At 36.9% G+C, this 26,115-nt stretch overlaps 1 protein-coding gene across 1 annotated transcript; it reads right to left on the reverse strand.

Annotated features, from left to right (window-relative positions):
• Positions 1-959: 959 nt before the first annotated feature.
• CYLD (CYLD lysine 63 deubiquitinase) lies at positions 960-24,808 on the reverse strand. Its single transcript, XM_075714918.1, has 17 exons — positions 24,757-24,808; positions 23,887-24,547; positions 22,517-22,819; positions 21,515-21,620; positions 20,348-20,446; positions 19,043-19,159; positions 17,001-17,380; positions 15,322-15,487; positions 14,373-14,514; positions 13,701-13,823; positions 12,283-12,374; positions 11,095-11,161; positions 7,686-7,818; positions 6,959-7,067; positions 5,659-5,777; positions 4,783-4,999; positions 960-3,282 (listed from the first exon to the last, which is right to left on the reverse strand). Exons 2-17 carry the CDS (start codon positions 24,391-24,393, stop codon positions 3,098-3,100), a joined length of 2,865 nt encoding a protein of 954 aa, XP_075571033.1. The 5' UTR covers positions 24,394-24,547; positions 24,757-24,808; the 3' UTR covers positions 960-3,097.
• Positions 24,809-26,115: the final 1,307 nt, after the last annotated feature.

A 26,115-nucleotide genomic window follows, 5' to 3' on the forward strand; every position in this document is an offset into this window, starting at 1 on the left:
CCATAACACTTCATTTACATTGCTAGATTATCTCCAATCCAATGCAGTATACACCATAAAGCAATACTTTTTGGATTAAAAGAAGACCAATTGTCAAAACCAACACTTTTTTTTTATACTATAGAAGATACGTCTGTCCTCTTAACTGATAAGCAATAAACTAACCATGTAATCACATACTGTTTGCAAAACTATTTACTGTTTTGCAGTAATATAAAGTAGTACAAAATGCGGGCTGTAAAGTACTGCCTGCATTTCAAAACACAGTATTTGTCACCGAGAAGCGTGCACAATAACGCATTTAAACTCCCTCAGTTTTTTCTGTATGTTCTCTACGTGTACCAGAGTAAGAGTTCACACTTTTCCATTTCCAGTCAAAAGCCAGAAGATTGGAAGCAAGAAGCCAAGCAGTTCATTTACAGCCCTCTATTTTTATTCACTTCTGCTAATAAAATATGCATCCTGAAAAAATGGGATTCTTCGATATTTGCAGTTTTGAAAAAAGAGTGGATATTTGCTACAAGATTACTCATGTAGAAAACTTTAGTATGGTTGCCAAGTCCAAGTCTCCCCTCTCACCATAGCAGTTCCACGGCTGTTCTCTCAGTCCAGGCAGGAAGAGGTAAGGTAACTAACTATAAGTAGTATATATGAAGGGTGGGGGAAAGATGACACGAGTAGAAGACATACGAAAGTTAACGTGTTGGGAAAGCTAGAAAATAAATCCAGGGCTAGGGAAGAGAAAGACTCCAGACATTCAGCTTGGTCTCATTGGTACATAACTTTGTGCTTGTTAATTTTGTAAAGCCTTTATGTTTGCTCTTTGTTCAGAAGGGGGCACAGCTTGCAACTACTTTCAGGTTAAGAGTCACAATAGGGCTAGGGGAATGAAGGTATCAAACAAGGTATCAAACTTTGTAGAGATCAAGTTGAGAGCCTGTTGTTTTTTTTTTTTTTTTTTTTTTTTTTGCAAGCCCCCTCTTGCTTTTGCTTTGCAAAGAGCTCTTTTTAAAAACATCCCTTGAGGTACCTGGAGGCTGTGGCTGGACTTCCTCTTCAATATGCAGCCAAGGGTGGGTTACCATACCTTCTGCTCAGATTATGTCGGTGTTCCGAAGCCCATTTTAATAAATACAAGCTGCCTAGCCAAGACCTACAACTGGTCTTTTTACCTTGCAGTTCCTACAAGATGCTCCTATGGCATCTTTGTCGACACATCTGAGCATCTGCAGCTGCTGTTCCAGAGCAGGATAGTATGTAGCCAAGGAAGAGCCAACGGACAATAACCCATCCAGTGACAGATGGTTATAGAATCCATCACCTAAAGCCTCACTGAAATTTTTCAGGAGAGAAGAAATTCAAGAGCTCGCAGTAGCGCTGAAACTAAAGAAACAGTTTTGCCAAGGACCGCAGACTAGATAAATAAGGCAAGGGAACATGGAAGCCAGGAGACTATTAGAGGCTAACAGTGATGCTTTTAGTAACTTTCTGGCTCTCGAGAGGGAAAAATTAGAGCACACTTCATACAGCAGCTAATGGAACAGATCAACTCTCTCAGCAGACCTTGCTTTAAACAGATTAGTCCTTCAAGCATAATTTTCAAATCTCTCTCTACTACTGTTCTGTGGTAGAGTGTGTCCCAAAGAAAGATTTTAGGTTTTCCAAAAAGAATAAAGTAACTACATTTTCTACCATATGGGATCAGTCTCCATTGTCTTTAAAACAGTGGCTTCTTCAAAGTGGCTTTTCCCCTGTCACATTTTGTGACCTCTCCTTCTATAGACTTGATACCCAAAAAGGAGGTTTTCCATACAAAACATCTTAGAGTTGAAAATGTACAGCTCATATATATGCAATTTGTACAACCAGATTTTACTGTATCTATATAGTCGCATGTTTGCTAGTCAGTGTAGACAGAAGTAGCTAAAAAGCAACTAAAACAACAGTATTTCATTGCAAACAGGAACCAATAGACTTCAAAGTATAGTATTTTACATCAACACAGGTTTTGCAGCTTTTCAAGTTAGTTTTCATTAGGTACTTGGTATACAGTAAAACTGATCTACTTTTATTTATAGTTTCACCTTTCCGGGAAGAGATTTTTAATATCCATTAGTAATCCTGAAATGAAGAGTCAGATGTATAACATATTCCCAGGTAGTAGCTTAATGTACTGTAGAAAAGTCAGGTTTGTTTTACCAAGGAGTAGAATCCACTTCAGTAACGTTCCCTGAGGCAATCCACTATTTTATTTTGTCCTCCAATCATTTGTATATAGTTGCTGTTCTGTTCCAGACTGCTTTGTGTCTTTAAAAATAGACACTTAGAAAAAGACATCTGTTAACTTTCATTGCTAATTTTCTATTTCAGCAATCATGCCTCCCCTTAACACCCTCTTCTCCTCTTTTTCCCATCCAAAAATCACAAGTTAACAGATAGCAAATCTGTGTGCTTGATTTTCACAAGATAGGAATTCAGATCTTTAAATGAATGTTAAGTTTTGAAGATACAAATGTGTGAACTGAAAAGACTGTAGTACACAGAACAGAATTAATATGCCATGAACAGTCTAAAATTTATCTTACTGAAACTGAAGTTACTCTCTCTTCAAGAGAGAGAATCTATGGTGCTAAAAAGATCAAGGGTGGGGAGAAGTGGTGGGTGTGGAGGGTAGAGAAACACAAGAGAATCACCATCCTTGGTCCATAGAAATGCACTGAGCAAGAACACTGTGTATCTTTACACTCCCAATGGACTAAGGGGGTTTCTCCTGATATAATTCCACCTTTAACATTTCAAAAAAGCCTGTGTATAATCAATGCACTTAAAGCTTTAAGTTTTAGTAACATCACTTAGACTTTGTTTATAAAACAAACACACACAAGCACACTTCCCAGAGTGCAAAATGCTTAAATATTTCAATTACAGAACTCCCCGTGTAGTTTTTGGAACAGCAATCCTTTTGCTCTGAGTCAACTTCTTACTTGTCATCGCATCCATTGCCAGCAACGGTTGCATTAAAACTAACCAAAAAAATGCAGCAAATGCAATAGTAGGTAACTCTATACTTTTTCTTCAGCTTTCCAGAGGACATTGTTCATTTGTATAAACTCATTGTTGGACTTTGATACATGCACATGTAAGCGTCACAAAGTAGTCTTCGTGCACAACCTTGAATTTTTCTGGAATCCAGTGAGTGTAATTCTTCTAGAGACATCTTCAGGTATTCACCAACTTCTGGACATGGGGTAACTTGTGGAATGTTAAAGCCATTCTGACCTCCTTTTAACCATAAGGAAAGAGAGAGAAACAGATTAGGATAGCATCTACATATATTTACTCTTTATAATGTACTTTAATTATGACAGCATCACCAGTTCTTGAAAATGCCTTCTAAAAAAACCCTAAGTATGCCATTCTGGACTACTGCAGGGTAGACCTACGTGAAAAGTGTACTGTTCAAGAAAAATCACAACTGGTGTCAGAGTATCTTGTAGTGTTACTAACAAACAAATACCCACACAAACACCACACAAAAACCCCACCAGAACAAGAACTGTAGGGTTTTGTTAACACTAAAGATTCTGTATGACTGTCGGAGAGTGGCCTGAATACATACTCCACCTCAAATGCTACTGAATTTTTTTAGTAACATGACAACTGGTAACAGTTGATGAATTTCTAAACCACAAGTGTCTGTACCTGCCTTGCAAGACTAAGGCAGAGTTTGCTCCTGGCCATTTTCCATGTAAAAATGAGAAAATTCAAGTAACACAAGTATGGACATCCATGACACTGCTCCCCAGCAGACATTTGTAGCTTATAGCACCAGCTGAAGAAAAATATTTGTGATACAAAAAAAAAAAAGTAAGATCAGTGGGAGATACATCCAGTAAGGATCTCATGTAACCTATATTCCCAAAATAAAGTGGTTCTTTACAGACTTCAGTCGCACACATTTCAAGCACTCTGAAACAAAGCTTGATTGCCTTCTGGTTGTTATAATAAAGAGACTTTAATCCTGCAGCAGTTTCACTTTCAACAGGAGGCAAGATTCTTCTCCCCCGGCCCCCCAAATCACACTGTAACAGAGGGGTTCAAGAATTCTTCATGCAAAGAACTGTTACGATGAGTCTGACACTTGCGTCTATTACTGTTTTTCTCAGGCACCAGAACTGAACAGAGTCCTTATCTGAACACTATTTAATGCAGCAGTATCTAGGAACACTTGCTTTACTGACATTTGTATTATTACAGGGTAACAGCTTTCCACTGATAACTCTAAAGAGATTCAAAGGAACGGCATAGGGGTCGTAATGTGTAACTATTTCTTTTATTCTAAAGGCATCTACACTAAGTCATTTAAGCAAAAGCAATGAAAATATTTGTATTCTATCTGATAATTGTGTACATCCTCTTAAATACAGACTGAAAGAACACATTCCTGCAGCTGATTATTTAAAATGAATTCTCTCTGCCAAACTTGCAAAAGTATAGAAAAATGTATAAGGAGTCCTGCTAGAAGACCTCTGCAGTTACTTCTGTACCATCTACTTACTAAGGCATCCAATCTAGTTGAAATTCAGATTATGCAAGTCAGTGGCTGCTATGAAATCAATGCACTGAGGTAAGGGTGGGTCAAGATTAGTGTCCCAGCATCAAGTAGTTCAAATTAAACAACATTAATATCCCCAAAACATTAAAAAATAGGCACTGAAATTTAAACTAGTAATACATGTAAAAACTTAAGAGAAAATCAATAAAAATAAATAAAAGAACTACCATCCCGATCTGCCATGCTGTCAAAGAAAAGCCAGGCGGAGTCATCCCTCCCGTATTTAACAAAAGCTACATAGTGGCTTGTTTCTATGCAAAGAACAGCAAACAACTCCATCTTCTGGTACGGGATGCAGCCGTGTCGCCAATCCCAGTCTGGCAGATCTTTAGGTAGTGACAATGGATTGAATTTATGACTCTGTCTCTTGGGATGAAGATGAACCTACAATTGAAGTGATATTTCAGAAGAGAAAAAAACACCCCATAAGATTATTTTCTTCAGTGGCAGACAAAGCTAAAAAGAACATCACTGCTGAAGATTAATAGCATTAGAGAAGGAACTGCAATAGCAATAGTAGACTAAACATTTCTTCTGTCGTTCCCCAACAGTGTAGTTCAATATTGCCCAGAAAATTCAAATGTAAGGGAGGTCAGATTTAATGCAACAATTTTCTACTATGTTCATACTTGAAAACAAGCCATGACTACAACAGCTTCATGCAAGTTACCAAACAGCTCTCAAAATTAAACGTTTCTATGTCATGAATTTATCAATTCAAACAAGGTAGCATGTATGTAAAATTAGGATTTATAGCAGGCGACAGGAAACAGATTCCAAGCTGCCTACAATTACTACTTCTCCACTGTATTCAGTCCTGGTTTTGGCAGTTGCCATATTTTTAGTAAGAAACTGTTGATGAGTACATTGCAGAGTCAAGTGTAGTTCCTCATTTGTCACGGAGGGCTACACTTTACTTGGTGGGCGCAGTTACACTAGTGCTGGTAAGAAAGTCTCACTACACTCTTACGCCTTTCTGTCCATTATTACAGCACATACCGTTTGGGTTAAACCTACACAGAATAACAAAGATAACAACTTACTTGTGTATTGCAGGTTTTGCAGAACTGCTTGATTTTCCCAGCAGAAATATCAGTATCTTCATAACATTCTCTGCACTCATACATAGCAAGCCCTCCACATATACGGCACTGCCTGGGTGCTGCATTTTTAAAGAAGATATTAGTCTCCAATTTGGGGAGGCTTTTTTGTTTGGTGGGGGTTTGGGGTTTTTTTTTTGTTGTTGTTGTTTTGGTTTAGTTGTTTGGGGTTTTTTTTGTTTTTTTATGATGAGGGGTATGGAAAGGAGGGAGGTTTACTACTTTAAATGGAGAAAAACACTACATTATAAAAGCTAAAACCAGATTGCTGTAGAAATGTACCACTGTATTTAACATCCTCCCTTTGACATAATGTAGAATAAGAGAAAAAGGTTTAGAGTGGTAAGTTGCAAAGCAGAAGATGATAAAAATTAAGTGTTATCAACTGCATGAACAAGTAAAAACAGGCTTTTAAATCAAGTTAATTCTCTCTCATCATATTGGTACAGGTGGCTTAGCTCCTATGTCTGTCAACAGCAGGAAAAAAAAAAATAGCATAAGCTCGTGACCATAACAGTGAAAGAAAAGGCCATGACAGTTTCATGGATTATTCTTCTAATAATTTTTAGCAGTTTTATTAATTCTTATCTCAAGATTTAAAACGGGGTGTCTTTTCTTAGGTACTGCAATGAAAAATTCCGTGGATGACAAATGTCAGAAACTTAGGTTACACAAAAAAGTGATAGATTTATAGTTGAAAAATGCACCATCACTACATGCTGCAGGTTTACATACTAATCTCAGGTTCTCTTCTTCTAGTTTGATAACCTGAGAACAAAAAACTTAGAAACAAGCAGCACAAACTGATGAAGACTAATGAAACATAGTCAACATTGTAAATACCTGTTAGCCAATCTGGGTGCTACACTTAGCTTTTAAGATTTCCTACCTGCCATATTAATGAATTGTTTTGCTGCTAATAACTCAATTTTAACAACGTCTTGAAATAAGTTTAGTTGTACAAAACTCAAGAATTAAATAAACAAAATCAACCAAATTATAATTCTATATATTCTTCTGAATTCCAGCTTTTGACATGAAGAAAGCAAGCATTCTAGCCAGTAAACTTTCCTTTCTCCTCAGCCTGAGCATCTCGCACTACCTTGTTAAATACTGAATAAAAACAAACAAACAAAAAAAAAACCCCAAAACCCACAACAGAACTACCAGGAGTACTTACTTTCACTGTTAAGTCATTCTCAACAACTCCCTTTTATTACACAACGCAATGTTGTATACTTACTATCTTCAAGTAAGTCTGTTATATTTAATTCCAAGGATGGAAAAATTTTGTTGAACATTTTGAAGTCTTTTCCAAACCGAGGCATTTGGATAATCAGGCAAGAAGGTGCCTAGGTAAAATACCAGAATATAACGTAATGAGCTTGAGATAGATAATTATCTAAATTTAGAGACATACTTCTAATGCTATAAACATATTCATGTTATTTAAACTTGCAGCCTATTCACTTCAAAATTAACAAGACAGTAAGGAAACCAAAATTAAGTCTTTGAGAAAAACTACAGCTAAAAAAAACTAGGAAAGTGGCATCTAAATCAGTCAAATGTTGTAAGTCCCAGTCATGCTCAAGTATGATATTCAATATACTGGACTACACTCCCCCATCCACGGCAGGGTGAGAAAAAAGTCTGCCCTTTGTAAAGTTTTTTTACAAACAGAGGTATCGCAAAATATGAGTCCTTAAGACAACTTACTGTCAGTAACTAAGAAGTTTTCTTTTAGTAATTCTTTACCTAAATTACTTTGGTCTGTTCAGCCAAAGGATACATGTCATTAAGTCAACCTTAAAATACTTTTGTAACGTAGGCAACCTGTACTGCTGACCTGGTACTCCCATTTCCAACATACCCACATTTTGTTTTCACCCCAAATCCTACTTTTGTCCCACTGCTGAATGGGCAAGTATCTAGGCATCATCACTTCTAACAAAGCAACAGCTGTCACCAACCTCTGCAAACTTCAAGTTGCTGTTGATAAATGACCACTCTAGTAACTGCTGAATTGTTGGGACTCCCACTTTCTCATTTTTGTCCATAAAAATTTGATAGAAGTAACAGTCTTGTACTTTCTGACCTGCTGATCTAAAAACAGATTTAAAAAGAAAAAAACAACAGATTCTGAAGCTCTACTTGTGACGATGACAGTATTTTACTAGGAAAATAACATCTACCAGAAAATAGTCTATACAACATCCTCTCTGTATTGGAATATATTGTGCTTCAAGGAAAAAAAAAGAAAAAAAAAAAAAAAGCCAGCAATAACAACAAAATACCTTAGATGATAGGCAATCAAGTATTAAGTGTGGACTGATTTTAGAAAAACTTATTTAAGAAACAAAAGCAGCGTAAGTTTCAGAGCATGCTTTAAAAATATATACCTATGCATTACTGAACTACCAACTGAGAAATACTTCCTAAGCATATGGATCGAAAACTCCAAAACACTAAAACAGCTTTCAATGGAAAGACAAGTAAGAGTTTCAGTAATAAAACATCAAAAGGAACAACAACAATACACTTCAGTATGATATTCCCAATAAGGAGTTAAAAAAAGGTGACTGGGTTTAATGAAATATTTCCTTTTAATAAGGGAGATATTTACACTGCTTCCTACAGTAGAAGTCTCAGAGAGATGGCTAGTGTTGGTAGACTTGCTGTATAGTTAACAGAGAACTCTCCAAAAGGATAATCCCGATTTAAGGGTTGTGCAGCTCTAATTGTTAAGAAGCCATCCGCACCTACGCAAACGTTAAGAAGGCAGGCTACTACATTAACTGCCAATGCTAGCCATAGTAAGTGGTCTGGATAAACTTCTCCATCCTCACAAAAAAAAAAAAAAAAAAAAAAAAAGAAAAAAAACCGCACCAAACAAACACATACCACAAACCAACCCCCCAAAAAACCAAGAACCACAAAACCACAACAGTTTTATATGGATAGGGAGATGGACAGAGGATTAAGCTACCCATTTCATTATAATGGAGAAAAAGCACATAGGAGTAAATGGCCTCCAATAGCAAAAGAAGATTTAGGTAGGAGCTGTTTCATCCTAGTGTGTCAAAGTTCCTGGGATGAAATTCCTGGGAACTTTCATCAAATTTGCTAAACACAGTAACCTCCTCCCATCCCAGCCAGCATTTAGGACAATGTTGCTTTTTAGAGTATTGAGAGGATTCCAAGAGTATGATGCTCCAAGTTACTATTATTAAATTTAAGCATTCTTTCTAAGATGAAAGGGGGCTTCTGAATTACTCTTGAAGAGTTAAGGTATGTGCACAAAACACACCAACTTCAGTGCTCAAAGCTGAATGGTGGAACACAAGTTCTGTTCTCCTCTGTATGGCACAGACACAACAAAAACCTTGAAGACCAAGCTTTACGAAAGAGGGATTAAAGAAACATGAAAGACAGTGCAGAAATGTACAAGTGGAATAAGAGGCATCTTCCCTTGCTTTTACTGTTCTCCTTTCAGCTGTGATTTCTGCCACAGCTGCACACCTGTTAACTACCAAAACCTACAAATACATTCTCACATGAAGATCTATTATTCTAATTATAATTATAAATATTACTATTATAATTATTGTACGCCAGCTGTTTCACCAGACTAATACATTAGCCTCAGGTGTTTCTCAGCACGTTGTATTTCATAGAATTGAAGAGAGGCAAGGGCAAGCTATTCTCTAAACACTTTTCTATATAGACCGAATACATGCCTGAAGTTACTAGGTTAAAAACCAAAAAACAAAACACAACAACTAACAGTAGATTACATACATAGACCTTTGTCTAGGCAGAAGCAGGAACACCATTCCAAATTCATGATATGCCTTGATCTCTTATCCCCTCAAACTTTTTCAAAATTTCCCTACAGAACTACCATAGAAGATAGCCTCAGTATACTTAAATGGCATGTACGCAGTGAACTACAGCATACTACACACAGACGCTCCAGTTATGGTGTCCTAGCTCATGTATCTCTGCATAGTGCAACAGATAGTGGGCACTTACACACCTCACACACCATTGAACTAAAGCGGCATATAAACTAATACAATTCCTGCGATGAGAAAAGAACTGAAAAACTACGGGAAACGCCTCACTACACTGCTGCTGTCGCAGAATGCAGCAAGGAACCTGACAGTACCAGATGCCAGCCAGCAGAATGACAGCAGTGGACAACAATCCATACCTCTGTTAAACTCAGTTATGACAGCTGAATCCTTGTAGTGCTACAGTCAAGAATGAAGGCCTACGTAATTGCCAGTATCTGTTATTTTGATAAAGTAAGAGAAGCCAAACTTGATGAAGGCAAACCACTGAAATATTTTCATTAGCCTTTGCCGTGGTTTAGCCCCAGCCAGCAACTAAGCGCCATGCAGCTGCTCGCTCACTCGCCCTACCCCAATGGGATGGGGGAGAGAATCGGAGGAGTAAGAGTGAGAAACACTCCTGGGTTGAGATAAGAACAGTTTAATAATTGAAATAAAGTAAAATAGTAATGATAATAGTAACAGTATAATAATGATAATAACAATATACAAAGCAAGTGATGCACAATGCAATTGCTCACCACTCGCCGACCGATACCCAGACAGTTCCCGAGCAGCGATCGCTGCTCCCCAGCCAACCCCCCCCAGCTTATATACTGAGCATGACGTCATGTGGTATGGAATAGCCCTTTGGTCAGTTTGGATCAACTATTCTGGCTGTGCCCCCTCTCGGTTTCTTGTGCACTGGGCAGAGCACGGGAAGCTGAAAAGTCCTTGACTAGCATAAGCAGTACTTAGCAACAACTAAAACATCAGTGTGTTATCAACATTATTCTCATCCTAAATCCAAAACACAGCACTATGCCTGCTACTAGGAAGAAAATTAACTCTATTCCAGCTGAAACCAGGACAGCCTTAAAGAAGAAATGCAAATCAGTTTCCATGGCTTAAACACTGATTCAGCAACCTCTGCAGCTTTTCCCAGAACTAAGTAGCTATAAGCTGTAAGGCCCGTTAAGAAGTGCTGTAGGGTCCTCTCACAGCAGCCCTTCTGCAGCATAACTAACAGGAAGACAGTAAGGCTCTCAAGTAGACAGGACTAGGACAGGCGATCTTTGTCCAGTTCTCATAAAACTGTGTTCATAAGCTTTTGCAACAAGAGACCAGTGGGGCAAAACCTACCTACCAAAAAAGGCAGGAAATAGTGTCAAATTTGACAATAAAACTTTATTATATTGAATCTTACTAGAAATATGAATCACAAGTCAAAGGTGCTCCAAGAGTTATCTCATTTTGAAAAGCAGCAGATACTCTCTCCTCATCAGCCTCTACAAATAGATAAGTTCAACAAAGAAAAAAGATTCACCTTATTTTCAACAGTGGCTCAACTCTTAGAATATGGTGAAATAAAATATTCAAAAATTCTTCTGGATCTGGGGGAGGGGGGAGGGGGAAGGAGGGGAAAAAAAAAAAGTCTTGTTAGTATGCAATACCAGATACATTATTCAAGACTGACTTTAAATAAAAGTTTTCAAAATTTTAATAGGAAAAAAGTAAAGGTTCATTTTTACAGCTTTATTAACACAGGAAGATTATAACAAACCATGAACATTTTCATGACACAAACCTCTATTTACTCTTTTGGTGTCAAATGTCCCTAATAGAAGACACAGGCTCAATGGGGTAACAAAGCTTTCCAGTAAAGATCAAAAAGATTCTCTGTATTTCAGAGGAATCATTTGGCGTCACACAACTTTTTCAGGAGAAATAAAAGCTTTCAAAAGAAAACAGTGAAACTGCAGAGAAGCAGTGAGGAGTAGCCACAGTAACACTTACATAAAAACCACACAGTAGCACAAAGTTCATCTAAACTAGAGACCGAGTTCTCTAATCAAGACTGCAGCCAACAGTAGCTTCCCAGAGGTCTATTCTCTCCCAACACTGAGAGTTTTCTATATTTCTCTTCCGGCCACTAACTGCAATAAATATTGGTTTTCAGCATTTACAAAGAAAATAGTGTTCTCCCAAACAGAAATGAAGCAGCTACATAATATAATGCTAATTAATCATTATATGCAGCAGAAGATCAAAATGTTGGGAATTGCTTTTTCTAATATGATTTACACATTTTATTTCTTAAAATACTACATAACCATTGTGACAAGGAAATGTAGCAGGAAGATTATTCCTCAGGGACCAAGGTGACATTTTGGAAGAGGACAAAGACTCCAGCCTTATCACAGTCTTAATTTCTGAGGAAGAGACTTAGCTTTGCCCTAACTAAGGGAGTTAACACAGGCACAGGAAGGCAAGAAAAGAAATCTAGTCAAAGACTGTTATGGCAGAAACTGTTCAGCTAGGGTTCCTTAAGACCCAAGGAAGCAGAAAAGACCTTTTTACCTCCCAATGGTCACTCAAATCTCTGGCAGAGATATTACTGCTACAGAGAAATATTTGTGTGTTTTGTTCTGATGTAATTATATAGCAAAGTATTTTGGTTCCTTCATATTATGATTCTTACAAATCTCAAGTAGGGAAAACCTCCCCCAGTTACCTTTTTCCTCTGAAGTGAATCCTGATGCAGCCTCAACTTTTTCAAGTATTTTCCTCAGTTTCATTATTTTTGTAGCACATACATATCCATATCTAAAATAAACAGGTTTAGTGAGCTATTAGTTTGCGATCAAGTCAGAGAAGCAGAAAAAAAAACCCAAACCCCAACCTCTTAAATGCTGAAATACAGGCTCTCAGATCCTTCCTTAACTATGTACAGTATTTCTTCAAAACTATGTATTGACTCATATTTAATCTGACTTCAAGATTTTTTTAATGCAGTATAAATTTAGTGGAATGCTCAATGTTCTTGCATAACCTTTAAGAGCTCTTTTTAAACATTAACTTAGCAAGATAACTGGTTTCTGATTTGTCAGTCAATTTTTTGATCTGTTTTCATTCTAATTTGCACCACTTAATATATCATTTTCAGAATGTCACATAACAGCAGCAATGTGGGAGTTGTTAATAAAAAAAAAAATTCAGTATTTGAGAAAGAGATACAGAACTGTACTGCTGACCTAAGCAGCTAAAGTTTTGAGCATTCAGTCTTTTCCTCTATAACTTTACAAAAAGTGCAAAGAAAGTTTTAAGCATGGTAGAAAGGTAAGAGAAGTAAGACTTTCAGTTTTCTTAGCCATTTGAGATTTCTGCTACTTGGTGTGTATCCTACCACCTACACCACCGAAGCCTGGCACACACCAGGCAAAGTACACACACCCTTACAAGAACAAGGGTTCAGAAGCCATCATTTTATTCCAGGAATCAAAAGTAAAACTTTGTTCAGTGACAGCCCACAGAATTTCAGAACTACAACTGTATTATATGCACATTTAAAAAAAAAAAAAAATTAAGCTAAAGACAAGTAACTTTTCATGCAGATTTTTGCCATATTTCCTTTGTTCATTGTGCCTAAGAAATTACAAAGCTCATGTTAAGTTCTTTTAATAAAAATGTTTTGACCACTTGCAGACCACATCTAAAAATTAATGAAACACTTAAAGACCCACCAAACCTATCAAACTGTGAAACTCCACATAAGGTAACCCAAATACTTTTCTTGTCAAGAACAGCAGCATTAAAATCATGTAAATACAAATGCTGTGAACAAACATAACTTGTATTTATCAATGCTTTTGTATTCATACCCAAAGAAATTTTACAATAGCTTTATGCTGATTGCATTTCCAAATAGAGACTAGTGAAAATATTTTATCACCAACAATGAATAACTATTTCCAGTTAGCACTGATTAACTTTACCATGAAAAGCAAGTAAAATACTCAAAAAAAAAAAAAAAAGAACAGACTAGCAGCAGCAGCTAGCCAACCTTTTCAGGTTTGCAATAGGAATGCATACACAGCAGGATCTCGTATAAAATTTGTATTAGACCATAGACCAGTTTGTGTCTTTACTTACATTCTCAGAGGATTCACAATCTCTGTCCGCAACAGCTCTTGAGTCTCACTATAATACTCTACGTCATTCTTTTCTTTAGGTCTGAGTAACACAGTGTCCAAAACAGAGCTAAAAGAAAACAGGCTACAAAGAAAAAAAGAAAAGGAAGGTTGTTTTGATTCTGAAAGATACAACCATTCAGATGCCTGAGCAACATAAGACAAACCAAGCAAAGCCACAGGAAGAATTAAAGAACTAAACAAACTCAAAAAGAGATAATTATGGACAGAGGACAACACAGCTGTACTAAATAGTAGAAGTCCACTCTAACACAGTATCCTTTCTGCAGCAGAGTACAAAACCAGTCGCCAAGGCAGGATTCTGCAAATAAGTTATAAGAGATATTTCCCTCCCTCCACCCCCAGCTTGTGTATTCTTTCATCCTTCAACCATTTATAGTCAAAAAGAATATAGATACATAAGGGCCGGTACAATTTGGACATAATTAGCACTTCATGTTATGCAGCGAATGCTGCAGAAATTGTTCAAATTGAAAGGGCATAGTAATGCGTCAAAGATTGCAGTGCATGACTTTGTAAGCTGCACAGTAATACAGACAGACAGTCATTACAACACAGATCACATGTTCTGCATTTCTAGCATGGGATGCCACTATACAAATTGTGAACTTACCAGAATAAGGTGGAGTCTAAGTAACAGGAGTTGTAATGACCCTGGATACCTTTCTTCTTTCCAATCATTGTCTCTAAACCTTCTTTTTCCATTTTTGGAGGAGTGTTTTCTTCTACCACTTCACTTAAGTAACCTCCAAAGGCTGAAATTTTTTTTTTCAAAAGACACTTTAAAGCCTCAAATTTTATCCCCCTTGAGATTTTCCTATTAATGTTTTATAGCGAAGTTGCTGCCTTTGTGTAAGCATTCCTTCTCTGGACTAGAATAGCATTTTATTATAGCCGAGACTCGCTGTCTTCCAGAGAGTGAACAAGGCCTTACATTCCACTGACAATGCACATTAAAATGCTTCACAAAGCCTGCAGCACTGAATTAATTTTATCCAGTAGGAATAAAGTTCTCATTATAAATGCCCTGTTCACACTATCTTACAAGTATCAGTCACTTTTTTCTTTGCTGTTGTCGCAGGCAATACAACATGACCCAAGAAATCTAAAATATTTGAAGTTAGGGGGGAAAAAAAGAAAAGAAAAGAAAAAAAGTTTTTCACCACTAACTTCCACCATAAAAATACATGCTTTTCTATGTTAATATTAGAAAAAAAAAATTTGACATTATAGAAAAATAACTGTCTTTATTTCTGATAATGCAATCACATATTGCTGGAGTTGCAAATACCATTTTTAGCAAGATTGCTTTAGAACTTATAAAGTAAAAAAATTCATGAAATTTCTTTAAATATATGAACACTTTCTTGTTTTAAAGCATAAAAAAGTAACCCACAGAAGCATTACATTCCATACAGACTGATCTTCTATTCATTACTCTCATGTAAGTAATGCCTGTACAGATTTTCAAGTGTTCAATACAAAGAACATACTGCAGGAATAAATGAAACCAAAACCCAGGTCGGTTCCCAGCTGGTAAGTAATAAGCAGAAGCTCAGTACCTAGAGAGTTGCAGCGTTCAATCTGGTTGGAAACGGGCTGTAGTGAGGCAAACCTGGAATCTGGCCTGCAGCTCTTGAGTTTAACAAAAAGAGCTTTCTTGGGAGCACAAGTGAAGTATCGAGTTCCTTTAAATGTTCCATCCGTACAACCTGCACATTCATCTTCCTGAAAATTCAAGTGAGAATTCACTATTTTTCTTATTTCTAGAATTCTGCAGAAAGACATTTGATAAAATATCTACCCATAAGTCACCCTTCAGGTATTCTGAAGCTTGATATACGATATGCCTGCATTTTAGTATACAACGCTTCAGCTGAGGTGTTCTTTAACAGGACTTATTGAGGGAATTAAGAGTTGCACTTTCTTTCTTCATGCTTAAACTTTCACTCCATCCAAAATAAAACAAAAACTCCATCAGAAGCAGCTTGGGGGTGGTAGGAGAGGAGAACGAGAATTAAACCTAGTCGACATTAGGAACTTAACTAAGCTAGCTAGTCACTCCAGATTCCTTCTGTAGTTAGAAAGAGCACACTTGCACTACCGAGCACCTTTTAAAACTCAGCTAAAATCACTAAGCATTGGGTAGTGTGAATACTTCCAGTGTGACTCTGGCCTGCACAAGAAAAACACCTGCTTCAAAACACATAAAATGTACATCAAGGAATGACAACACAAACTAGGTATGGAAAATAACAGGTTATCATTATTTGTCTTTGAGAACATGATTTAAAGTATATTGTCTGCTTAATAACAATTGCTAGGTTTTACTGCAGAAATGCATGACAGGCAAGTCCAAGACCCTAGTTTAACACAAGGCATCCTAAGATGCAGTCTCAGAACACCTGTGGCAAACTATAGCTTGAGCTTCACCCAAAAAACCCACAGGCATCAGGATTATTTCTAACAGCTGAAATTCCAGTCACATTCTCACCCACTTTGCTGAAGATGTTTGTTGTTTTACATAATTGTACACTGCTTTATCTGAAATTTTATTGAACATTATCCCAAAATAAAGAACCCCATCTCCCTAATTGTGTACACATTAATTTAACTGATAGCCAATCACAACCTTGGCAGCAGCTGCCACAGAGTAAATGTCAGTACATAACAGCAATTCATGTTTGTAGCAACTGTGAATTTACAAAGGGCCCACAGGAACACACAAAGCATATGGCTGTCAAATCAACAATATCACTACCATCAATTATCAAAACCAGTGTTATGACTCTGACGGTCAAAACTCTGATGCAGCCTGTTTGCTGGTACACAAAAAACAAACAAAAAACTGATATTCACTAAAGGCTCTTATAGCCAGGGCATTTTATGTAAATCTACATTTCAAAGTACCTTTCAATACAGTCGGCTTTTTTCAAATAAAATCTCCATGATGTAAGCAAAGGGCACTCCTTTAAGTGAGTGAGTGACCAGTCCTACTAATTCAATTACCCATTGTGACACAAAGACATCTCAGAGCCTATTAACAGAGTCACGTCTAGGGCAGCCACAAAAGTCAGAGCTCATCTAAGAATTTAGCTATGTTATAAGGAGATCACATGGCAACCTGTTTGGACAAATTCCTCCAGACTGACTGCTTTTGCAAAATATACAGGCACCAACCCTCAGAAACAAAACCAGTAATATGTAATTAATATTAATATGAACAACAATTTCTATTTACCAGTTCCAGTCCAGCTAATACTTCATTTACTCCAGGGGGCTGGCCAATCCAGCGGATTACTCCATAGAAAGGAGGATTTTCTTTAACTTCAGCCAAGGAACCTGCTTCAAGACCATGCGAGTTCCCAACTGGGCCTGCTGTTGATGGACTCTCCTGGTTAGCCGTAGTATTTACATCACCAATGACTGACTGAACAGATAAAGAGAGAGGACTATGTCCAATAGTACCATTAGTAGTTGACGTTTTTGTCAAGCTAAAAGGGAGGGAGTGAAATCTGTTTTCTGTAGACACAGAGTTTGTTAAAGGTGGCTGCAGTGGTGGTGAAGAATGCCCAAATCCAGGAGATGAGTCAGTAAGTGATTTTGCAGGGTCTTCAGCAACTGTCAAAATCAAAACCAAGATGTTAGTAAACGTTGGGGGTCTTTTTCCCCCTTCTTACAAAAGGAAAGACTTAGCTATCAAACCAATGAAGTGTATGTGCGACCACATCCGATTTAATGGGTGTCCTGTATAGAAAGCACTAACAGCTGGCAACACGTAGAAAGATGTTTCTCACGTGGCAACACTGGAGAGACAGAATTGGCTGAGGAGACACTGCTGTCACCCTACGACTTTTACCACAACCAACAGAAACTAACAGCACAGAGAAAGGAGATGTTAGCCAGAAGCTACAGGAAGGTTTAGACTGAAAACTGGTTTTTTACCCCCACATAGAAATTTTTCTTTGAATGCAAGTTAACAGCCCCAAGGATTATGACTGTAATGGGCAAAACTAGGAAGAACTCATTGGTCAGTGCGATTGAGGAACAGATTTGGTTCACAGCTTATACAGAGATGAGTAATTGCGTGCAGATATGATTTGAAAATGGAAAAGTGTTTATTCACCTGGCTCTATCACAATATACTTTGGTTCTAACACAAGGAATCTATCAGTGTCTATAGAGAACAAAGGATTTAAATAAGTCATGACTAATGCAGTGCTTGATAAATGAGATCACAACTAGATGTAATAGCAGAAGTGTTCTGTATCTTCTATCATCTCTCTACATGGTCTCTAATACACAAGGCAAAAGCCTCTTCATCACTTCTTCTCCCCACGCTGTTTTATTAAATGAAGTTAAATGTCAAAAATTAAAAAAAAAAAAAAATTATTTAATCCTTTACTTCCATAGTTCTTTGATATTTACCTTGTTTATTTTAAATACTATAGTAAACTAATTTTTAAACAGAGTTCCAAGCTGTTGGAACAACATCTGTTAGGCAACCAAGAACAATTTTAACCCATTTTCTTTTACGGTTCATGGAATTCAGGGGCTACTACTGCTATAGGTGTCCATTGTAAATTAACATTATTAGTTTAGTATTTACCCCTTCAGTCACTAAGCCAGCCAGCCACACTTCAGAAAAGTTGACCGGGGTGGGGCAGGAAAAAGTTAATTAAAAAAAAAATTAGATCTGGAAGCAAATCAAGACATACTGATCCTTTGGGTATGTGCACCCAGACTTGTAAGAATTCAGAAAGAGATTTTACAGAATTAACTTTCAAAAAATACTGAAAAAAACATGTATGCTTAGTCAGACTATTTTTTTCCCCCTACTTCCAGACTGATTAGCTGGCATGGCAGAATATTACAGTTCCCTTAAATCTGTAACATTAGCTACAAAAAGACAGGCAAAATAAAATTGGTCTATATACTTGGCTACAAGGAATATCTTCATATCTTTGTTCCAAACCTCAGCTTTTATTTTCCCTGCAAGACACATGCATTCCCACAGAGCTGCGCGTATGTTGCCAAGAATGTAATCTCCTACATGCAGGATAAAACAACAGGTCTGTCAATTAAGACAGAGTATATTTTCATGGGGGTTCCATCCAAGATGCTTTTTGTCATATAGTATGTCTTCCACTAAGACAACATATTCCAACTGTTTTAAATTTAAACTCATACTTGTTTTATTTGAAGAACATCAATACACTCCAGTTTTGTTTTGTTTTTTAAATAAAGTGTATGCCTACATGAAAGACTATTATCTCTCTTTACCTTCATCAATATACCATGGGGGTTTTGTTTTCGTTTGAGGCTGAGAGTCAACTGATGAACCATTTAATGTGTAGAAGACTTCAGATCTGTTTCTATTTCCAGGTTCAGAGGTAGATCCTGGAAAACAACACATTTTACTGAAGAGATTAATCTCTATTTACAAAAGGTTAGCTATGGTCTTATTTCATAGTATAAATTTGTTACTATACTTTGAAGAAGGCATAACTGCCTTTACACAAAGCAGCAAACTCTCCCATCAAAGCTAACAGAATTCTAAGCTTGCAACAATGTAGCAGTTTATCCCAAACCAACTTAACCCTCCAAGCTGAAATTTCGAGCCACCAACCTGAAAAGAATGCAGAAAACACCCCTCAAGTGCAAATTTTTCACTGCTATAAATTATGGATATAAGAAAGCATTTGAGATACAGTGTACAGCAGGTATTTCTTCTTTGTTTTTAAAGAAAAAAAAGTTCACAGTAGGCAAATAAATTACCGATCCAATTCCACACAGCTATAACTTGTGCCAACATACAACCACAGTCAGTGAAGACCCATCTCTGCCAGCATCCAAAGCCAGGCAGAATGAAAGCTTACAGAATATACTGTTGTTAGTTTAGTATTCTACAATCCAAAACAGCCACTAAGAAACTCAAAAGACACTGAATTTTTATTTCTGCCTACAAAAAAAAAAAAAAAAAAAAAAAAAAAAAAAAAAAAAAAATCCCTTACAGATTTTCTTCCCCTGGGAGGATTTTCAGCACTGGCCAAAACCAGAGACAAAAGACGTCTATATTTTGGGAAATATTTTGGAAAAAAATTTGGGAAATTCAATTCTGGTTTTGAATCACAGCAAAATTAACATATTCACTACTAAGTACATCTGCTCCTGGGCTAAAAATTTGGATGTTTCTAGTCCTGCAGAAGGAAGACAACAGCAAACTATATTTATTAAAAAATAAAAAAAAAAAAAACCCAAACAGGCACACACCACACTTTCAGAAAAACAGAATGCAGCCCTGAACTGGTTATACTAGACAACTAGGCAATATACTCTTGAATTTTTGCTAAACTTCAAACTGTTTTTCATGAAAGTGAATGCATTTTGAGTAGTCTTAATTTGAACTGCCTACCATCTTTATTATGATTAAATAAAATCATACTAATACTCTACTTCAGAGATATTTAACTTCATATGTAACTGAAATAATAAATGAAGTGACAGAAAATGCAAGGCAACACTTTCTCCCAAGCAACACAAATTTGTAATCTTACACAGGTAAAGAAAATCACTTCCCATACATACCTGTAGCCTTTGGCTTACTATGATTGAACAAGCTTTTGTCACCACCACCTCTCGAGGTATAGGCAAGCTTGGGAGGTCTCCTGTCCTGTGACACAGTCTCTAAGATGTGGTATATGAAGAGAGTATTAGCTTCCCTTTTCTATGTTTTTACTATGTCACAGAGAAGTTCAACTTGAAACGTAACTGAACCAAGGTCTAGCACCGTAAGTTTTAAAACTGAGTAGAGCAAAACCTTGTTTGGCACATAACCAACTTTTTATGTATATAGGATTTGCTTCTACCACATCAGCAATTACTTTACTCTGAAGTCTACCACTATTTCTTGAACACATCAAATAGATTGACTTCGCGGTCTTCAACGTATGTGCATGCTTCCATTGTGGGAAACAGATGCATGAAATTCGAAACTTTGCTTTCTACCAATACGTCTATAACAAATGCTCTTTTCCCCAAAATGGGTAAGTCCCCAGGAATTCTCCAGAGAAGAGAGGAGAATTCATGCAAAAACATGCATCTCAACTAAACCAACAAGTAGGAGGAGAACATAAGAAAAGTTAGTCAGATTGAAGAGAGGCGGCAACCGTTTCAGACTACAGGCTGTACAAGACTGCACATTCATTAGTACCTGTCTTCAGAGCACAAACGCAAGTTTTACATGAAACATTTCTTTCTTCAGAAAAGGAATCAGGGGACTGTAATGCTTACAAGTCAGTGTTATTCAGTGAATTACTGAGGACAGTGAATTTTCCCACAGTCTTGCTACAAATTTTCAACTATTTACTCACAGAATGCATAAATAATACTCACAATTTGTTTCAGGCACAGAAAGAACAGCTTTCTCATCCAAGATATCTAAACTCCTGGAGCAAACTGAGCAACATTCAATAAAAAGATTCCCGCCACAGACACCCACATATTCACGAATACTATACAACTGTATAGTACTGTAAATACTACACAATTTGACATGAATTTTGTTCAATATTAAACCTTTTCTACTAGGGACACTGCAACCAAAAGGAGGAGGAAACTGAAGAGAACACAAAGGGTTAAACTACTTCAAGTGAGTGTAGAATATTAATTCCACAGTATTGTTTTAATCATATAACTGTGCCTAGGTTGAGATGTTATCAAAGTCTGCCTTCTGGTTAAGAAAGCAGAGCATACCTGGAATAACATCATTGATATGCAGAAGAAGTGTACTTTCAACACTTGCAAAACTGCACAGCTGTATTCCATTATATCTTCCATCCCAGTTTCCAATAGGATTATCCTAAAAATAGAAAAACATGTTAGATGTATCCCAAGAGAAGATTTACATTATACAGAATACACACATATGTCTTTAGGAATGTAAAGAGTAGGAAAACAAAAGGTTTGACAACATCTACTTTTTCCTGTAACAAACTTGGTATTCAGGACAGTCAAACGTTACAGTCTTTAAAGACAAATGCAAACTTAACAACTGTTCTTTTGAGAAATATTTTCTATTTTAACAAGCATTCCTCTACTAAAATACATTATTTATGAACAAGTTAGAACAATTCCAGTGCATTGTTAGGCAACAGATACTGCAATCAAGAAAATGGAAGCACCTGATCTACAAAAACAAAACCAAAACACCCTTTAACTACCAAAAATTTGAAAGATGTTAATTTTAAAAAATTCAAGTTGCTAGAAATAATTTTTAATGACAAGCTTCACATTTGCTTGAAAGATCAACTTTTGTACTTAAAACTCAGGATTTTTAAGGTAGAACAAAGTCAAACAAACCAAAGTTACATAAAAAACAAGCTTTGAAAAATAGGTAACAAAGAAAAAGTCATCCAGCCTACTTTTAAAAAAGGCAGAACAAAGCCAGTCTCACAAGACAAACACTCAACTCTATTACTTCAAGACTGACATCTAACATTGCAAGTAGGTCAGTGGAGGCTCCTCAGAGTAACCAGAGTATTTTTCCTGAACTGTTTAGCATCAAATAGGATACCATTTACCTGATGCCAAAAAACAATTACCACCAAGGGGCATCTTTGAACACAAGTGTTTATTTCCCATTTTAGGTCAGCCTCCGCTGAAGTAGCTTGTGGATAATGTTTCTTCTTCTGTATTGCATGTAATTTGCTAGCTAACACACATGCAGAAGTTATTAAAGTCAGATTGTTTTCTTACCATGTCCACTCCAACAACGTATCCTAAACTTTCGTTTCCTGGTAAGACATCACAGAATATAACTGTCCCATACTCTATACTCTCTCCTATCTTCAGAGAAACCCTGGAGTTGATCTCCAGAGGAGGAAGTTCTACCTGCATTGCGTCAACTGGAGCTGCATAGTCACTTTCCAGTTCATTGTCATCATCTTCCACCAGCTCCAATTTGTCCAAAGCAACAAAAACCCCACAATCCTCATCACATCTGAAAAGCTGCTTGCCTTGGTACTGTCCATCAGTAAAGCCCTGACCACGACCTTCTTCCTAAGTGTCAGAGGAGGAAGAGGAAGGAAAAAAAGAAAAAAGAAAAAAGAAGGAAAAAAAAAAAAAAGCAGTGTATTTTGTGCAAAAGCAGACTACTACATAAGCAGTAACATAATCCACCATTTTGGAGAAACTGCAGTAAAAATTTGCCTGATCAACTCTCATTATATTGGGAGAATTCTATTGGCAGAATTGTGGCAAATACACACACTATCTATCTTAGGGGAATAAACAGTAACATATCATTAGATTAGAGAGTAGCTGCAGGCAGAAGCCTTTTTACTCGGAGAAGCATGTTTTTTTTCAGGTACAAATCTTGCTTCCATCATCAAATTTTTGCTATATCAAGACCAGACTACTTCATACTAGACATAATGCTAAGCACTGAAAAATTCCACTTAAGATGCCAAATAAAGAGAGCTGATTTTCAGAAGTACTTGGGCTTGATAGTCCCTGAGGTTCTCAGTGGGAATTGCAAAGAATTTCAGAAAAGTTTAAAGAGGACTTTGAAAAATACACTTCTAATGCAAAAGTGGCACTCTCCTGAATCTAATGCTTCAAAAGTTTACAGTTGACATTAATTTTCCAGAAATACCTCACTAGGAGCAGACAATGGCAACATTCTCTATCTTAACTAGTGGCCATTTGACTTTTAGAGCTCTACAAAACCAGCAGCCCTAAAATCCAAGCCTGCATTTATGGATTTTATCCTGCCACGTGCAGGGAAAAACAAAGTACTCAACAGAAATCTGAGTCAGATATTTGCAATGATGGGGATGCAAGTAATTAAATTGTTCGAGGCTGGAAGAGTCAGAGTATATTCAAGTCTTTTTGCCAGCCCATGCACCTCATCAAGCTTCGCTTAACATGTAGAATCAAGGCTGATGTGATATGGTGAGCTCACACATACTTAATAACAATACTTATGAAAAGACTGAGGGTTACAGAATTTTTAGGGGTAATGGTGCTTATGAAAAAAAAAAAAGTGATGACTGCTTCTTTAAATAGGAGATTTTTAGCTCATCTTATAAGATATATATGATGTTCCCCCTTAGCAAGAAACTTACCAGCAACTCTACTCCAAAGTATATCCCTGTTAGGGACCTTTCTTGCAACAAGGGTCCTCTGAAGCGAACAACTCCAGGAAATTTATCATCTCCTGATCTCAACTGTACTCTAACAGGTGAGCCAATATCTATTTGGATGCCTTTAGTTAACCTGCTTTTGCTTTTAAACAGACTGTATCTTTCCTCACAGTTAGTAATGGCCAAAAGCAACTCAGCTAGTTTTTCATTTATTTCTATAACATCCTTCTCATCCACAAACAGGATTGCATGAGGTTGTTCCAGAATCTTTAATCCAATCTGCAGTTTCTTGCCTTTACAAGGAATATTTCTGGAGTGTCCCACAGAAGTACGGTCTTGAAAAAACTGCCCAATGCTACCTTTGGGCACTTTCAAGAGCTTTTGGGTCTGCTTATCTATGACACTGCATTCTTGGAGAAGTAAGTAGAAGATCCGCTCTTCCCAATAGGATGAACTTGCTTTTTCTTGACTCCATAAGCCTGAATTCATTGTGATTAAAATTTTAAAAGCTGCACAGAAGTCTTCAAAAAAAATAAGCTGTTGGTTTATGTGCACTGATCTTCACAAATTCTACTGGAGAGTCCAACCTTTGTGAAAGAATGCAATATTCATTTTGCAAAGAACGAAATCCAGAGCAGAAAGCCTAGAATTAAAAAAAAAAAAAAAAAAAGGCAAAATTAAATTCGGGAACTACAGCTAGTCTTAAGTAAAACAACAGAAAATCATTTAAATCTGTTTAAACCAGTTTTTAAACCAGTCCCACTCCTCCTACAGAGTAAAAATAGTTCAGCAAAATCTGAGACAGTGAACATAGTCTCAAAACAGCCATAGCACTGTTGACCATCAACATACCCATTTCTACTTGTTACTGCTGTGTATTTCCTTCCCTCCTCTAGTTCCTTGAAGCAAGGGCCTATGGAAAAAGTGTAATGAAATGCAGAAAACACATAAGTGAAAGGAAAAAGAAATCTTAATTTCAGATGAACAGGAATAAACATCCTGCTCAAGTTTACAAACAATATTTTATGGAAGCTTTCCACTATGAAGATCTCTTCCCATGCTTAGTGACTACTTATTTCTGACAAAGCATACTGCATCTGTCATCCCACATATCATTTTGATTTAACGAAGTAGAAAATTGTGTCAATGTAGTAGAGTAACAGAAAATGGAAACTTTAGTAATTTGTAACAGCCGTTTCTTTAAATAATAGACACAGACAGTTCCAGTAATGTATGAAAAACAAATTGCACCAGCATTGCAACATGGAATTCTGAGAAAAAACCTGAAGGCTTTTCTTTTTATAATTTTAGAAAGATAATTCACTCTAACAAAGTAGGAAATATATCACTTCCAGTTATTGAAATACCCTGGAAGAAAACACCTCAGTTAAACATCATCCTAAGAATTATCGTTCACAAACAAGAAACTAAACAAGAGCAATTTGAAAATACTTCATTGCACATGGTAGCAGATACAAAATACACACATATATATGTATGCGTACAGTTTAGATCATACTGGATACATGACGATCCACAGTACCTTAACAGCATTTGTTCTTCTTCTAAAGACGACAGAAAAGGGTAGCACACAAGTTAAAAATATACTGTCACGTAAATTTTCCTGTCAGTAATCTCTGATGCCACAGTTTACATTCAGTTAAAAGAGAATCTCGATGATTATTTATAGATTTAACTTCAGTAAATAAAAAGCAAATACTCTTTGTCCTTGTGCCTCCTCTTGCTACCCTATCCCTCCAGATCTTTTCTCTGATGGCATTCAAATACCACAAAACCTATTGCTATTGAGAACCATAGAATCATTTAGGTTGGAAAAGACCTTTAAGATCATCCAGTCCAACCATCAACCTAACACTATCAACTCCACCACTAAACCAATTAAAGGCAGAATCACAGTTTCATGTTTCCTGGCTTGGGGGCTGGATTATTTTTTAATGAAAGTAAATACTAGGAATCATTAAGGTTGGAAAGGATCTCCAAGATCATCAGTCCAACCGTCAACCCAACACCACCATGACCACTAAACCATGTCCCAGAGTGCCACATCTACACTTTTTCTGAACATTTCCAGGGATGGTGACTCCACCACCTCTCTGGGCAGCCTGTTCCAATGCTTGACCACTCTTTCCATGAAGAAATTTTTCCTAATACCCAACCTAAACCTCCCCTGGCGCAGCTTGAGCCCATTTC

The sequence above is a fragment of the Pelecanus crispus genome, chromosome 8, assembly GCF_030463565.1.
Source record: "Pelecanus crispus isolate bPelCri1 chromosome 8, bPelCri1.pri, whole genome shotgun sequence".
Classification (NCBI taxonomy): domain Eukaryota; kingdom Metazoa; phylum Chordata; class Aves; order Pelecaniformes; family Pelecanidae; genus Pelecanus; species Pelecanus crispus.

What these genes read in the sequence shown, in the direction of transcription:
- CYLD (XM_075714918.1), bottom strand. Translation starts at nt 24,393, where the DNA reads ATGAATTCAGGCTTATGGAGTCAAGAAAAAGCAAGTTCATCCTATTGG. An exon ending in TATTAGCTGGACTGGAACTG is followed by an intron (nt 15,488 to 17,000) that starts GTAAATAGAAAT and finishes TTGAATTTTCAG; the next exon opens with GAAGATGAATGTGCAGGTTG. An exon ending in CAGCATGGCAGATCGGGATG is followed by an intron (nt 3,283 to 4,782) that starts GTAGTTCTTTTA and finishes TATGGTTAAAAG; the next exon opens with GAGGTCAGAATGGCTTTAAC.